Consider the following 15,400-nt stretch of genomic DNA (forward strand, 5'->3'; position numbering starts at 1 on the left):
CGGGTTCTGTCTGTGGAGTTTGCACGCTCTCCCCGTGACCTGCGCGGATTTCCTCCAGGTGCTCCGGGTCCTAAAGATGTGCGGGTTTGTAGGATAATGGGCCTTTGTAAATTGTAAAATATCCCCAGTGTGTGTGTGTAGGATAGTGCTAGTGTACGGGGTGATCGCTGGTCGGCATGGACCCGATGGGCCGAAGGGCCTTCTTTCTGCGCTGCATCTCTAAAGTCTAAAAGTAAATCTCTAAGATCTTCATTTCACATTGCTCATAGTGGCTTCGAACATGGATATCCATTTTAGTTTTGTGCTGCTTTAGAGCTAAATCAATAATGTTCCAAAGACTGACTGCACAGTAATTTGATAACCCCGTGTGCTCTGCTCTTCTCTTCCCTGCCCTTCCCCAGGCACCAGCGTTGTTCATTGCTCGATACGCCCACGTTGGAGGAAGATGGCCGGCCCTTGGCGGTGGCTCCTGGCGGTGGCCGTGTTGCCCGTGTTGGCCGCGGTGTCGCCCCCTGGTGGGTGCGGGGCCGACCTGGACTCTCTCTACTTCAACCTGTGCGACCTGTCCAGCGTGTGGGGCATCGTGCTGCAGGCGGTAACCAGCGCGGGCATCCTCAGCTGCTTCGTGCTGCTGCTGGTCCTGCTCGCCAGCGTCCCCTTCGTTCAGGACGGCAAGAAGAAGAGCGCCCTGGCCGTCCAGCTCCTCTTCATCTTCGGCACCTTCGGCCTCTTTTGCCTGGTTTTCGACTTCATCGTCCGCGAGGACTTTGCCACCTGCGCCTCCAGGCGCTTCCTCTTTGGGGTGCTCTTCGCCATCTGCTTCTCCTGCCTGTTGGCGCACTCTCTCCGGCTCAACTACCTGGTGCGCAGGAACAACGGCCCCAAAGCCGGCTACATCTTCCTCTTGGCTCTTGCCCTCTCCCTGGTCGAAGTGATCATTAATACCGAGTGGCTCATAATCACCGTGGTACGAAACAACGGCACCCATTCGACCACGCCGGGCGATCCTTGCAACGTGGCCGAGATGGACTTTGTCATGGCTTTGATTTACATCATGTTCCTCATTGTGGCCACGTTGGTCTCTGCGCTGGCCTCTCAGTACGGCCATTTTAAACACTGGAAGAAACACGGGGTGTTTATCATCGTCACCATCTGCTTCTCCGTTGCCATTTGGATAGCCTGGATTGTGATGTACGTCTACGGGAATGGCCGGGTGGGGAACGGACGCTGGAACGACCCGACCCTCTCCATCGCCCTTGTTGCCAACGCCTGGGTCTTTGTCTTCCTTTACACCATCCCCGAGATCTGCCACCTGACCAAGGCCAGCATGGAGCAGAACTACGTTGAGGAGGTCTACCCCACCAGAGGGGTGGGCTACGAGACCATCTTAAAAGAGCAGCAAGCTCACCACATGTACATCGAGAATAAAGCCTTCTCCATGGATGAACCCAACGCAGGTCAGCTCATTTCCGTTCTGGCTATTTTGAACGCGAGCCGACGATGCCAATATGTTAGAAACGTAGAAAATAGGTGCAGGAGTAGGCCGTTCGGCCCTTCAAGCCAGCAGCACCATTCCATATGATCATGGCTGATCATCTAAAATCAGTACCCCTGTTCCTGCTTTCTCCCCACATCCCTTGATTCCATCTGCCTTAAGAGCTCTATCTAACTCTCTCTTGAAAACATCCAGTGAATTGGCCTCCACTGCCTTCTGTGGCAGAGAATTCTACAGATTCACAACTCACTGGGTGAAAAAGTTTTTCCTTGGCTCAGTCCCAAATGGCCTACCCCTTATCCTTCAATTGTGACCCCTGGTTCCACCAAAATGTGGAACATTTTTCCATATATATTTTAAAACAGACAAATAAATAGACAATGGTAGTGCAAAGTCAAAAATAATGTCCGCATGTCTATATAATTTGGAGGTTGTTATGTTTTAATAGCCTGGTGGGTGTAGGGAAGAAGCTGTTCCTGAACCTGGACGTTACAGTTTTCAGGCTTCCAGGGATCCTTGACCTACAGAATTCAAAGAATGAATTTGATTCGGTTACAGAGGGCATCGGTCAAACCATTATCAGGAGCATTGTGTACTTAAGGAATTGGAAGGAGATACCAGGAATGGGCATGTTGTCTTAATGAAGAGAGGAGGGCAGAATGTGTTTAATCCAGGCCTCCGACCCCAAACAGTTTCCCCTTCCACAGATGCTGCCGACCTGCTGACTTTTCCCAGCAATTTTTTCATTACAATTTCCAACATCTGCAGGGTTTTTTCTTCTTGGTTTTAATCTCCAGCAAGATTAACGGCTAGTTATCAGAGCAGCGTAGTGACACAGCGGTAGAGTTGCTGCCTCACAGCCCCAGAGACACGGGTTTGATGCTGACTATGGCTGCTGTCTGTATGGTGTTTGTGCGTTCTCCCCGTGACCCGCGTTAGTTTTTATTCCGGGATCTCCGTTTTCCTCCCTCACTCCAAAGACGTACAGGTTTTGTAGGGTTGTTGGCTTGGTATACCAATAATTTGTCCCTAGTGCGTGTAGGATAGTGTTAGTGTGCGAGGTTCGGCGCGGAATTGCAGGGTCGATGGCCTGTTTCGGTGTTGTGTCTTTAAACTGACCTGGAGCACAAAGCCAGCAAAGTCTTCTCTCTCTCAAGCACAGAGGCCAATTTCCCCATCACCTCTGCACCCCCCCCCCCCCCCCCCCACAAGCCAAATTTAGCACACATCTGGAATTAAACTTTTGAAAGCTTGAGGTTGTGAGGTTAAATTACTCTAGTGACGTTTTAGCCAAGAGCCCAGTGAGTTTGAAAATGAAGCTGATCTTTATTTTTTGTGTGGAAACGTATTGCAAATGTTGGTTTACAACCACAGACAGACATAAAATGCTGGAGTAACTCAGCGGGACAGGCGGCATCTCGGGATTGAAGGAATGGGTAACATTTTGGGTTCAGACCCTTCTTCAGACCGGGAGTCGGGGGAGAGGGAGATATGGAAGGATATGGTGTGAGAACGAGAGATCAAAGGGATGAAGATCAAGGATAATGTCGAATGGATCATTGTTAACGGAGGGGAAGGTGATAACGAGGCATACAATCGATAACATTTAATCAGGAGGACATAGAACCATAGAAAAATAGGTGCAGGAGTAGGCCATTTGGCCCTTCGAGCCAGCACCGCCATTCAATATGATCATGGCTGATCATCTAAATTCAGAACCCTGTTCCTGCTTTTTCCCCATACCCCTTGATTCAGTTAGCCCTAAGAACTGAATCTAACTCTATTGAAAACATCCAGTGAATTGGCCTCCACTGCCTTCTGGCAGAGAATTCCACAGTGAAACTAGTTGGAGAACTAGAATGGGGGAGGGGTGGAGAGAGTGGGAAAGCAAGGGATAGAGTTTGACAGCACTGGGCCTGCACTCGCTGGAGTTTAGAAGACTGAGGGGGACCTCATTGAAATGTACAGAATAGTGAAAGGCTTGGATAGAGTGCATGTGGAGAGGATGTTTCCACTTAGTGAGAGAAGCTAGGATTAGAGGTCCACCCCAGTACTAACGGACGTTCCATTAAGAAGGAGACGAGGAGGAATTTCTTTAGTCGGAGGGTGGTGAATCTGTGGAATTCTTTGCCACAGAAGGCTGTGGAGGCCAAGTCAATGGATATGTTCAAGGCAGAGATAGTTAGATTATTGATTAGTATGGTTGTCGGGGGTTATGGGGAGAAGACTGGGGAATTGGGGTTAGGAGGGAGAGATAGAACGGCGGAATGTTGAATGGTGGAGTAGGCTTGATGGGCCAAATGGCCTAATTCTGCTCCTATCCCTTTCGCCCTTATGATAGCATTAATTTTATCTTTACTTTCTCAGCGAACAAGCCCAAGTCTCCGTACAGCGGCTATGCCGGTTACAACGGGCAGCTCCGTAACAGCGTTTACCAACCGACCGAGATGGCGTTGATGAACAAATCCGGCGTAAGTTATCTTAACAATTTTGTGGGCAATTGCAAGGTTTGGTGCGACCGCCTGGAATGCAACCTAGCGTTTCGTAACACCGCAAATGATTAAAGAGGAATGGTTTGGTCAATGTGAGCCATGCGGAATTTTTATAAGGTCATGTTTGAATTCGTTACTGATTGTCCTTCCTTGAATTGGAGTGACATGCAAACCCAATTGTTACTAAGTTAATCATTAGGCAATGAGTCAGAGACCATTCGCTGCGGTGGGAGTCCTGCTCTGAGCTGTTGGCATTTATTTTAAATAAAGGCAATCGAATTACACGTAAAAAGTAGGCGTGAGGAACTGCAGGCGCTGGTTTACAAAAAGAGAGGCAAAAGTGCTGGAGTAACTCAGCGGGTCAGGCAGCATCTCTGGAGAACATGGATAGGGATAGGTGGCGTTTTGGGTTGGTGACGGGGGGGAGGGCAGAGAGAAAGATGGAAGAGAAGTGGGGGGAATCAAAGCCCAGCAAGTGATAGGTGGATAGAGCGGGGGGGGGGGGGGGGGGGGGGGGGAGGGAGGGGGGGTTAATTGGCAAATGGTTGGACAAAGGCCAGAGATGAAAAGACAAAAAGTGTGAGATACGGAGATATGAGAAGGTTTGTAGGTTAATTGGCCTCTGTAAATTGTGGTTGGATAGTCGTCAACTAAACCGTCTCCCCCACCTGGTTTTCCAGGTGAGGAGGGGGCTGTGGACCCCCAGTAGGACCAAAAACAAGACCTGTCAAAGGGCGGATGAGCTTCTAGCGAGCCAACGGCCATCCACACTTCCGTAGAAGTTGCGATCACTGTCGTACACGGCATTGTAAGGAATGATGATAAAACACACACACCAAAATCCTATACTTCCAGTGGCGGAAGTCGGCAGGAACTGGAGGACAGAGATGTGTGGTGCGTCCGTCACCGTTCCCGTTGGATGCCAGAACCACTGCGTCGCTGATGTTTACAACAATGATGAATGAATGAAATTGCCCCCTAGTGTGGAGGGAGTGGATGTGAAAGTGGGATAACATAGAACTAGTGTGAACGGGTGACCGATGGTCGGCACGGACCCAGTGGGCCGAATGGCCCCTCTCCATGCTGTAAATCTAAAAGAAAAAAAAACCTAAAACAGCAGAAGGGCTAGCAAGATTTAATAATAATAATAATAATAATAAATTTTATTTATGGGCGCCTTTCAAGAGTCTCAAGGACACCTAAGGGAAATTAATCCCAGTTGGAGGCCTGAAACGTCACCAATCCATGTTTTCCAGATATGGCCACGAAATGCTGGAGTAGCTCAGCGGGACGGGCAGCATCTCTGGAGAGAAGGAATGGGGTGACTTTTCGGATGGGGACCCTTCTCCAGAGATGCTGCCTGAGCCGCTGAGATATTCCAGCACTCGGTGTCTTTATCTTTGGCACAAGCCGGCACCTGCAGTTCCTTTTTATTACAGGCATTCTGTCTTTATCTGCTTCAGTGGGAGGGTGGGAGCTGAGTTCAAGGGTGTGGTCTGTGAAATCTTTGGTGGTGAGCTGTACCGTTCCCCTCGGTTTTGTGAGAATGTTTTCATTAATGTCTCAGGAATGTCTCCCTCCCTTCTTTATCTTCATTGGCGGGCGCCCACGCACCAGTGTGTTCAGGGTGTCTCTGGTCACATACCTTTTGCTTCAGTGTCTGTTGAGTTCAGAGGTACAGTGCGGAGGCAGGCCTGTCGGCCCACCCTGTCCGCGATGACCAGCGATCACCCCCCACACTAACACTATCCTACACACACTGGGGACAATTTACACTTTGACTGAAGCCAATTAGCCCACAAACCCACACGTGTTTGGAGTGTGGGAGGAAACCGGAGCACCCGTGTCACGGGCAGGACGTACAAAGTCCGTACAGACAGCACCCGTGGTCAGGATGGAACCCGGGTCTCTGGCGCTGTAAGGTAGCAACTCTGCATGTGTGTATGTTATTAACTTTTGACACAGTGCGTGTGGGAATTGCAATGATATTTAATCATCTCAAACATGCATTGTTGCACCGATTCCATTTAGTTTAGTTCAGGTTAGAGATACTGCACGGAAACAGGCCCTTCGGCCCACCCAATCCATGTCGACCATCGGTCACCTGTTCTATGTTATCCCACTTTCTCATCTGCTCCCCTGCACACCAGGGGTGATCTTACAGCAGGCCAATTAACCTACAAACCCGCACGTCTTTGGATGTGGGAGGAAATCAGCGGAAACCCACGCAGTCACTGGGAGCGTGTGCACACGCACATGCACATGCACACGCACACGCACACACACACGCAGACGCAGACACAGATACACACAGACAGCATCCGAGGTTAGGATTGAACCCAGGTCTCGGGCGCTGTGAGGCAGCTGCCCCCATTAAGGCTGCCCTCCCGAGGCCTATAATTTTTCACCGTACTTGTGTCCTCAGCTTTTCATCTGCCTTAAGCATTGAGATCTTTTAAACTGCGTCCCATTTTTGGCCTGAAGTTCACTTTGAGGGAACGGGGAAGTCAGTAGCGCCTGAACCATCCTTCCGTGACAGGACAGTGAAGGCATTGTTCTGGTTTTGTGGGAGTTTCTCCTTCGGTTGCTCGGACCAGAGATATTTGTTTGCGCACCTTTCACAAAGGTTTTCTTCAGACACGAGCTTGGCTTTTGCCGTGACAGGGTGGTTTTTGGGTCTGCCGCTGAGGTTGGCTCTGGCACAGCGCCGACTGTGGATCAGAGGAGGCCGTAGACCACAGGACATCCCGTAAACCCATCGCGGAACACATTGCTCAGCAATTTCCATTTTCATTTTCTGTGCTGATTGTTTGATTTGGGAACAAGGGTCGGCACGGTGGCGCAGCAGTAGAGTTACTGCCTCGCCACCATCGGGATTGAACACGGGCTCTGGCGCTGTAAGGCAGCAACTCTACCCCTGCGCCATTGGGTTTGTGGAAGGTGGGAATGATCGTTATTGTGGTGTTTGGAAAGCGACAGATGGAGTCAGATGTAGACAAGAGGCACAAGGAACTGTAGATGCTGGATTACAAAAGGCACAAAGTGCTGGAGTAACTCGGTGGGTCAGGCAGCATCTCTGCAGAACATGGATTGGGACAATTTACAAATGTTACTTTGGCTCCGAGTGGCCTAATTCTGCTCCTATCACTTATGAATTTGTGAATTACTGTAGCCCTTCACGGACAGCTGTCTAACAGTGTGATTGGGAAAAGCATGCCAACAGAAACAGTGCAGCCTTTTGTGCCAGGCCAGGCCTGGCCAGTTCTAGGCCACGGGCATATGCTGTAATAAACCTGACCAACACCACAGCCTATTTTCTGCAGCGATGGAGAATCCGATAAGCCCTGGTCAAATTGAAAAGATGACCGGATTTGATAAAGGCTGCCAGTTTTATTTTTCCTGACTATAAGTGCTCTCTCTTTCTTTGCTTGTGTGCCCTTCACCCTTTCAATGGCTCTTGCCAAAAGCTGCAGGCCGGTAACAAAGAGAGAACTGTGAATACAAAGTGTATACTCTCCCCAAGATTTCATTCACATCCGATGGCCAATTCCTGCAAGCAGGCGATTTTTCATTCAGCGACTCTTTGGCTGGCCTGTTTGTGCTGTTCCCTCTCTCCCTCCCTCCCTCCCTCCCTCCCTCCCTCCCTCCCTCCCTCCCACGGTGGCGCAGCGGGATTGCTGCTGCTGCTGCCTTGCAGCGTCAGAGACCCGGGTTCCATCCCGGCTACGGGTGCTGCCTGTACGGAGTTTGTACATCCTCCCCGTGACCTGCGTGGGTTTTCTCCGGGTGCTCCGGCTACCTCCCACACTCCAAAGACGTGCAGGTTTGTAGGTTAATTGGCTTTGGTAAAATTGTAAATTGTCGTGCAGTATAGTGTGTGGGATGGTGTTAGTGTGCGGGGATCGCTGGCCGGCATGGAGTCGGTGGACCTGGGAGATGTTGGGCGTCTAGCTGGGGAGTGTTTGGTCAGTGTGGGCAAGTTGGGCCGAAGGGCCTGTTTCCACACTGTATCTCCAAACGAAACTCTGCAGCTGTTCACAGGAGATGGGCCGAGTGGCCTGCTCTGCTGCGGTTGATGCATTGACTTCCCATTTGCTCGATCTATTGCACCCGAGTTTGAACTGATTGCGTCCATGTAAGGTACATCTGATATGTGTGGACATGGTGCAAATCAAAGCGTATCGCTGTACTTGGCACTATAACAATAATGACTGCACCTAACCCCAAATTGATGGATAGTGTACAAAATCATGAGTGGGATAGATCGGGTTGACGCACTGAGACTCTTACCCAGAGTAGGGGAATCGAGAACCAGAGGACATAGGTTTCAGGTGAGGGGGGGGGGGGGGGGGGAAGAATCTGAGGGGTAACTTTTTCACACACTTCAACTTTTTGGTTGTATGGAACAAACTACCAGAGGAGGTAGTGGAAGCAGGTACGATCGCAACGTTTAAGAAACATTTAGACAGGTATATTTCAATAGATCATGGTCTGATAAATTGAAGTCATGACTGCTAATATATATGCGTAGTGAATTTACATAGTGCTGTTATTTAAATAGATATTCTCCAGTTGTTAGTTTTGATGATGTCCTTGCTATTAAAGTGTCACCATGGCTTTACTGGTACAGATATTTATTTCAAAATGGCAAAAACTGCAAATTTGAGGAATTTAAAATGAAATGCTGGAAATACTCACCAGGTCAGGCGGCATCTGCAGAGGGTGAGAAACAGAGTTTAGTTTAGAATCTTGTAGCTTAGCGTGTGCACGTCTTTGCGATTGACCGCTCTAATTACTATTTCTCTTGTTCTCCAAGCCGTTGGAAAATCCCTACGACCACTACATCCCGCGGGTCACCATCAACCAGTCTGCGTTCTCCAGTAACGCGTCCACGCTCCGCGCTGAAGACGCGTTTACAGCCGAGAGCCGGCGGTCGGCCCAGCCAGAGGGCGGCAGTGGGCAGCCATTTTAAAGCCCGCGTCCGCGAGGGAGACCACTAACAAACGTACGTGTGGGTGAGCGGGTGTGGGTGGGTGAGCGATCTATTTATTTATTGCACGCGTGAAATCACAGTGGTATTCTTTGTTTTGCATGCCCAGTGTATGCAAAGAGTCACCACCTAAAGGGCACTGATAGTTACAACGTATCCCATGCCAGGTCCGCCTTTGTTCTCCCCTTCTCCCCCTCCCTCACGTCGGTCCCCCCACGCTAGGTCCTCCTGTGTGTGAGTGTCTGCGTGTGTTTGCGTGTGTGATTTCCGGGAATGTCTGAACTACCTGGAAGGTGCTTCCCGCGTGCTCCGTACTTCAAACACAAATTGTAGACGCAGCCCAGCCCAGCCTATCACACAAACCAATCTCCGTTCCATTGACTCCATCCACACATCGCGCTGCCTCGGCAAGGCCGGCAGCATGATCAAGGACAGGTCGCACCCTGGCCTCTCCCTTTTCTCACCCCCCTCATCGGGCAAAAGGTATAGAAGTGTGAAAATGCATACCTCCAGATTCAGGGGCAGTTTCTTCCCAGCTGTTATCAGACAACTGAACCATCCTTTCACAACTAGAGCAGTCTTGAACTACTATCTACCTCATTGGTGACCCTCATATTATCGTTGATCGGAATTTACTGGCTTTACCTTGCATTAAATGTTATTCCCTTATCATGTACCCTGGGCATGGCGTGATTGTAATCATGTGTTGGCTTTCTGCTGACTGCTTAGCACGCAACAAAAGCTTTCCGCTGTAACTCAGTACACATGACAATAAACTGAGCTGAAACTTGGTTACTTTGCATCAGACAATGCCTTGCGCCCTTGCCTGCCTTTCCCCGTTCCGTGAGCTGTGTCCCTTTTATTTTTAAGTGCAAACACTATTTTGAGTAGTGTATAGCACGGACTTGGTGGGCCGAAGGGCCTGTTTCCACGGTGTATCTCTAAACTAAGGTCTGCCTGCATATTACCCATATCCCTCCATGGCCTCCATACCCATGTGACTGTCTAAAAGCCTCTTAAACGCCACTGTAGCATCTACCTCCACCGCCACCCCTGGCAGCGCATTCCAGGCACACACCACCCTCTGAGCTTTGCTGCCTCTTATATTTAAGCCCTGGGTCTTTAAGACAGGGACACGGGGAGAACGTGCAAACTCCATACAGACAGCACCCGTGGTCAGGATCGAGCCCGGGTCTCTGGCGCTGTGAGGCAGCGGCTCTACCTCTGTGCCACTGTGTCACCCTCACAGTTAAACACCGATAAACACAGTTAAATGGTTAAAAGAGACAGAGTTATGTTTGTCTCCCTCCCCCACCCTGGACTGCCATTGGCGGTAATGTCACTGCTGTCTGGTCCTTTTACAATTTTCTTTTTCTTTGTAAATGGCGGCAAAATGTGGTTTTATGCAAAAGAATATGACTGCTCTGTGCATGCATGACATCAAAGGACCATCCAGCCCGGCTGAAGGTTACAGGTGGAGTGGGGTGTGGGGGAAACTGGTTTCAGTCGCAGTCTGATGGACCGAGAAGGTGCGTAGGGAATGCATGCTGATTTGGCAAACTGCTTTATTCCGATTAGTCTTCAGAAGTGATAGTAGCAGAACTGGGCTATTTGGTCCATCAAGTCCATTCCGCCATTCAGTTGTGGCTGATCTATCTCTCCCTCCTGACCCCATTCTCCTGCCCTCTCCCCATAGAGTGGATGTGGAGAGGATGTTTCAACTATCATGAACTGATTCATGAATTAAAGGACGTTCTTGTAGGAACGAGATGAGGAGGAATTTCTTTAGTCAGAGGGTGGTGAATCTGTGGAATTCTTTGCCACAGGAGGCTGTGGAGGCCAAGTCAGTGGATATTTCTAAGGCAGAGATAGATAGATTCTTGATTAGTATGGATGTCGGATGTTATGGGGAGAAGGCAGGAGAATGGGGTTAGGAGTTAGATCAGCCATGATTGAATGGCCAAATGGCTTAATTCTACTCCTATTCCTTATGACCTTATAACACAAGACACCCGTACTAATTAAGAATCAATGTGTAGGAAATAAATGCAGATGCTGGTTTAAATCGAAGGTAGACGCAAACTGCTGGAGTAACTCAGTGGGACAGGCAGCATCTCTGGAGAGAAGGAATGGGTGGCATTTGGGGTCGAGACCCTTGTTCAGACTGATGAAGCATCAATCTATCTCTGCTGTAAAAAATATCCCTAACAGGTCATCTGTTCCTTTGGTGTAAACAGGTCGACGTGCAACCTGGAACATCTCCGTGGTGGAAAGAGTCTCTCGGCTGATCCCTCGTGACATGACCCCAAAAGCCTGAAGCTTTGGGCCTTCCCTGACGACCTTCCCTTTTACTCAGCCTTTGGGATGGAATCTCATCCGAAGATAAAGCGACTTGTTTACTGTAACGGACTGAAAGCAGCCCGTGTGGAACGTGGTCTCGGATCTCCTCGAATCCTCGGGCCGGCCCACCGTGAGCAGTGTCCCACGCAGAGACCAAGCTTTCTCGAATGGTCTCCTGTGAACAATGACCAATATCCTCACTGTCTCTGCGAACTCTGGGCTGAACAGCCTGTCCCCAAAGCCGCCCCAACTGTAACCAGAAGGTTCCGTGACACTGGAGCGCCAGCGGGCCCCACTGACGTTGTGCGGACGGAACTCTCCCAGTAGAGATGTCCTTGGCTCACGGTCGGAAAGTAGTCCAAATTCCCACTTCAGGCATGAGACTGACATTCTTGGGGAATGCTGCAGCCTTGGAGATGCCAACCGTTGGGTTGAGACGGTCAAACGAGATCCATTCAGCATCAGGAGGGGTGTGAAGATTCCAACGCCGCGGTTTTGAGGAAGCGCACTGAAGATACTTCTGATGTCCAGCCCAACTCTGGGGGGAAAACAGGTCACCTGGTCACTGACGGCCTCTTGGCTGCTTGCGTTTTGTACATCCGTACAGTGACCACATTCCAAAACTACATGTTGTTCAAGAAGGAACTGCAGATGCTGGAAAATCGAAGGTACACAAAAATGCTGGAGAAACTCAGTGGGTGCTGAGGGGTTTCGGCCCGAAACGTTACCTATTTCCTTCGCTCCATAGATGCTGCTGCACCCGCTGAGTTTCTCCAGCATTTTTGTGTACCGCCAAAACTACTTGATGACCGCAAATCCATATTTGGATTATTTTGGGGCTTTTTTAAAAATGCTCGTCTTTTTTTTGCCTATGCATAATTTGGAAATATATCGCCATTCCTTTGTCGCCGGTTCAAAGCCGCGTCGAGCGTTCTACATCACAGCGACGGCCACGTGGAGACGGTGATTGGAGGAAGCAACCTGTCACCGCCGTCTCCTGGGTGTTTTGGAGAGAGAAGTAAGTGCGGCCTTGTCCGCACCGACTTCCAGGGAACGCTGACCATCCCCTCGCCCATTAGTAGACTAGAGCGTTGGCTGAAGGCCGCCCTCTATGACGCTCGTCTAATTTCAGAACCGTGAGTGGCAACTTGGAGCAAGCAGATTTCCAATGGAAGAGCTAGGAAGAAGCATTAGATGTGACTGCAGTAGGGGCTCGACCCGAAACGTCACCCATTCCTCCTCCCCAGCGATGCTGCTCGTCCTGTTGAGTTACTCCAGCATTTAGTGTCTTATCTCCGGCTGGAGTAACTCAGCGGGACAGGCAGCATCTCTGGACTGAAGGAAGGGTCTCGACCTGAAACGTCGCCCATTCCTTCTCTCCAGAGATGCTGCCTGTCCCGCTGAGTTACTCCAGCATTTTGTGTCTATCTTCGGGTTAGGCATCTCTGGAGAAAAGGGTTAGGTGACGTTTCGGGTCGAGACCCTTCTTCAGACTGAGAGACCATCTCCGTGGACATGAGCTCTGCAAATTGTCTGTCACATAACAGCCTTTCTGTAAAACACTTTAATCTGGGGCCTGAAGATGAACTGTCATCTTGCTGAGGTGACTTGCGTGCACCATTCGGCCAATTCTGGAGCATTCCCCCAAAGCCCTTCATTTTGAAACAGGACTCTGTTTCCTGGCAGCAAATTGGTCTATGATAATTGACTGGAGGTTGGCACTTTTACTATCAAAGGTAAGGCACAAAATGCTGTGGGTGACTCAGCGGGACAGGCGGCATCTCTGGAGAAAAGGAATGGGTAACGTTTCGGGCCGAGACCCTTCTTCGGACTGAAGAATTCAGATTGGTCTCGACCCGAAACGCCACCCCATTCCCTCTCTCCAGAGATGCTGCCCGTCCCGCCGAGTCACTCCAGCATCTTGTGTCTTATCCTCGGGGTAAACCAGCACCTGCAGTTCCTTCCTACACTTTTGCTATCGGTGTTGAGGTTGAAAAACTGCCTAGCCCCATCAATGGGATTAAATCACTTGGAAGAGGGATTGAATCAATTGGCTGTGCTCCGAGCTGTCTGATGAAGCCGTACCAATTCCGGCCTAAATTGGCCTAAATTCACCCATGATCTATAAGTGGCACCAATGGGGACTTGTTGAAAATAGTCACTAACTAAACCGTGCAGTTCTTTAATTTGTGTTTACCATTTTCAGCAAAACAGAAAAATGCCCAATTGTCTCGCTTTTAAAACCTGGAGTTTGGCAATAAGTTTTTGTTTTTTTTAAATATATACTCAAGTTGGTTTAATAGGTGGAAGTTGTAAGAACTTGAGTACCTGTATAATCGGCTGGCCAAAGAGTAGGACCTCAAAGTAGTAGAAATGTTCTGTATTCTGACATTTCGGCAATTATGCTCTGGAAATATTTTATTATCTTTGCATTTTAACCGCCCTTTGACGGTGAATTTAGCTGCAAGTCCAACATATTTGACACTCCAATAAAGAAAGTGCACAATTTGTGTATTGTTTAAATCGGTCTCATTCGCATCTCATCCTGATGTGGCATTCTTGCTCGACTTGAACCAGACAGCCCAACACTGTTCGAATTTCCACAATGTTTATTTTGTAAGCGCTAGTCGGATGCCACTTTGTCTTCAGTAGGATCTATCAGCTTGGGGCAACTGCAGTTCTGAAAGCCCAAATATTGCAGATGCTGACAATCAGAAACAAAAGCAGAAAGTAGTCAAGGGAAAGGAGTAGAAGGGAAAAATGGTTGACATTTTGGGGCCCGTCAAACTTTTATCAGAACCAGCTAAATGAGGCTTTTCCCCAGCTCTGATGTAAGGCCATTGGCCTGAAGTATCGTGAGAACAAGGAACTGCAGATGCTGGTTTAGACACAAAGTGCTGGAGTAACTCAGCTGGTCAGGCAGCATCTCTGGAGGACATGGATCAGTGACGTTTTAGATTGAAGAGGGGTCCTGATCAGACCGAGGATGGGTCCTGACCTGAAACGTCACCTATCCATGTTCTCCTGCGATGCTACCTGACCCGCTGAGTTACTCCAGCACATTGTGTCCTTTTGGCCTGAAGTAATGATTCTGCTTCTTTCTTCCCAGAAGCCGCCCGACCTGCAGAGTTGTTTGCAGCATTTGCTGCTTTCCGCAGTTTTGGTTCAGTGATGTGGTTGGCAATGGAGGTCTTCACGTCACCCTCCTTGTTTCAGTTAGCTTACTAGTCCATTGCCCTTGCCGTAGCGGTGAACTCACCCGTCCACACACTGGAGACGGCCGGCACACGGTTCACAATCGCTGAGTCTCTCCCCTTCCAACTCCATTTGGGTGGAACTTGACGAAGGAATCTTATACCTCCCGCCATGTACTGATAATTGTAGAAGGTCTCCATTCCAGTGCTGGTCTCCAGGGCAAAGGTCCACCACAACCGATGGTCATGTGCTAAGTAGTTGCGATCTAATGCCGATCCTTGCGGTACAGATCTTCCGGCACCCTTGGTTCCAGAGCCTTCTGCCGGACTGACTGAGGTCAGAGGCCGGGATACCGGGCCCGCAAAGTTGGCCATGGAAGTCGGCTATGGGAATGGATCTGCCGGCTCCGGCCAGGGGGGGGGGGGAATTTGACCCGCCGATCGCCGCGGAAGTCCCAATGAGGTAGAGGGTCAAGATCGGCCGCCTAGGCACCACTTTTTCGGGGGGGGGGGGGGTCCTGACCACCAGTTACTGGAAAATTAGTGGAAGACCGGTTCCAAATGTTCAAATTTGAATTTGTAAAATCCGAAATGGTGCATCTCTTAGTGAAATGGAAGTAGTGTTTCTGCTTCTGCAGTGACGAGAGAGGTTCTGAATTGCTGTATTATTTAATCACTTGATTTATAGAAAGGTTTGTTTCCCTGACGTTATTACCCTGAACATGCACCATAGGTATTTTCCTTCCTGCTATTATGTTAAAGGAAGTTACGACATGAACGACTGACTGTGAGATAAATGTTCTAAAATAAATTGATGAGATGTTCGAAACAGCAATAACGCCCAAACTGACCACCAGTTACTGGAAAATTAGTGGAAGACCTGTTCCAA

At 49.4% G+C, this 15,400-nt stretch overlaps 1 protein-coding gene across 2 annotated transcripts; it reads left to right on the forward strand.

Moving 5' to 3' along the window:
- Positions 1–380: 380 nt before the first annotated feature.
- gprc5c (G protein-coupled receptor class C group 5 member C) lies at positions 381–12,319 on the forward strand. Of its 2 annotated transcripts, none has more exons than XM_033044251.1 (4): positions 381–1,457; positions 3,863–3,966; positions 8,804–9,002; positions 11,215–12,319. In XM_033044251.1, the coding sequence occupies exons 1-3, from the start codon at positions 446–448 to the stop codon at positions 8,957–8,959; spliced, it is 1,272 nt and encodes a 423-aa protein (XP_032900142.1). In that variant the 5' UTR covers positions 381–445; the 3' UTR covers positions 8,960–9,002; positions 11,215–12,319. The 2 variants fall into 2 exon arrangements, with proteins under 2 accessions (XP_032900142.1, XP_032900141.1); XM_033044250.1 differs by having other exon boundaries at positions 8,804–8,992.
- Positions 12,320–15,400: the final 3,081 nt, after the last annotated feature.

Source organism: Amblyraja radiata, chromosome 26, assembly GCF_010909765.2.
Source record: "Amblyraja radiata isolate CabotCenter1 chromosome 26, sAmbRad1.1.pri, whole genome shotgun sequence".
NCBI classification, from domain to species: Eukaryota; Metazoa; Chordata; class Chondrichthyes; order Rajiformes; family Rajidae; genus Amblyraja; species Amblyraja radiata.

Excerpts from the sequence above, each read along its gene's own strand:
- gprc5c (XM_033044251.1), top strand. The coding sequence starts at position 446 with ATGGCCGGCCCTTGGCGGTGGCTCCTGGCGGTGGCCGTGTTGCCCGTG. Across the intron at positions 1,458-3,862 it reads CATGGATGAACCCAACGCAG|CGAACAAGCCCAAGTCTCCG; the intron begins GTCAGCTCATTT and ends TTACTTTCTCAG. Across the intron at positions 3,967-8,803 it reads CGTTGATGAACAAATCCGGC|CCGTTGGAAAATCCCTACGA; the intron begins GTAAGTTATCTT and ends TTGTTCTCCAAG.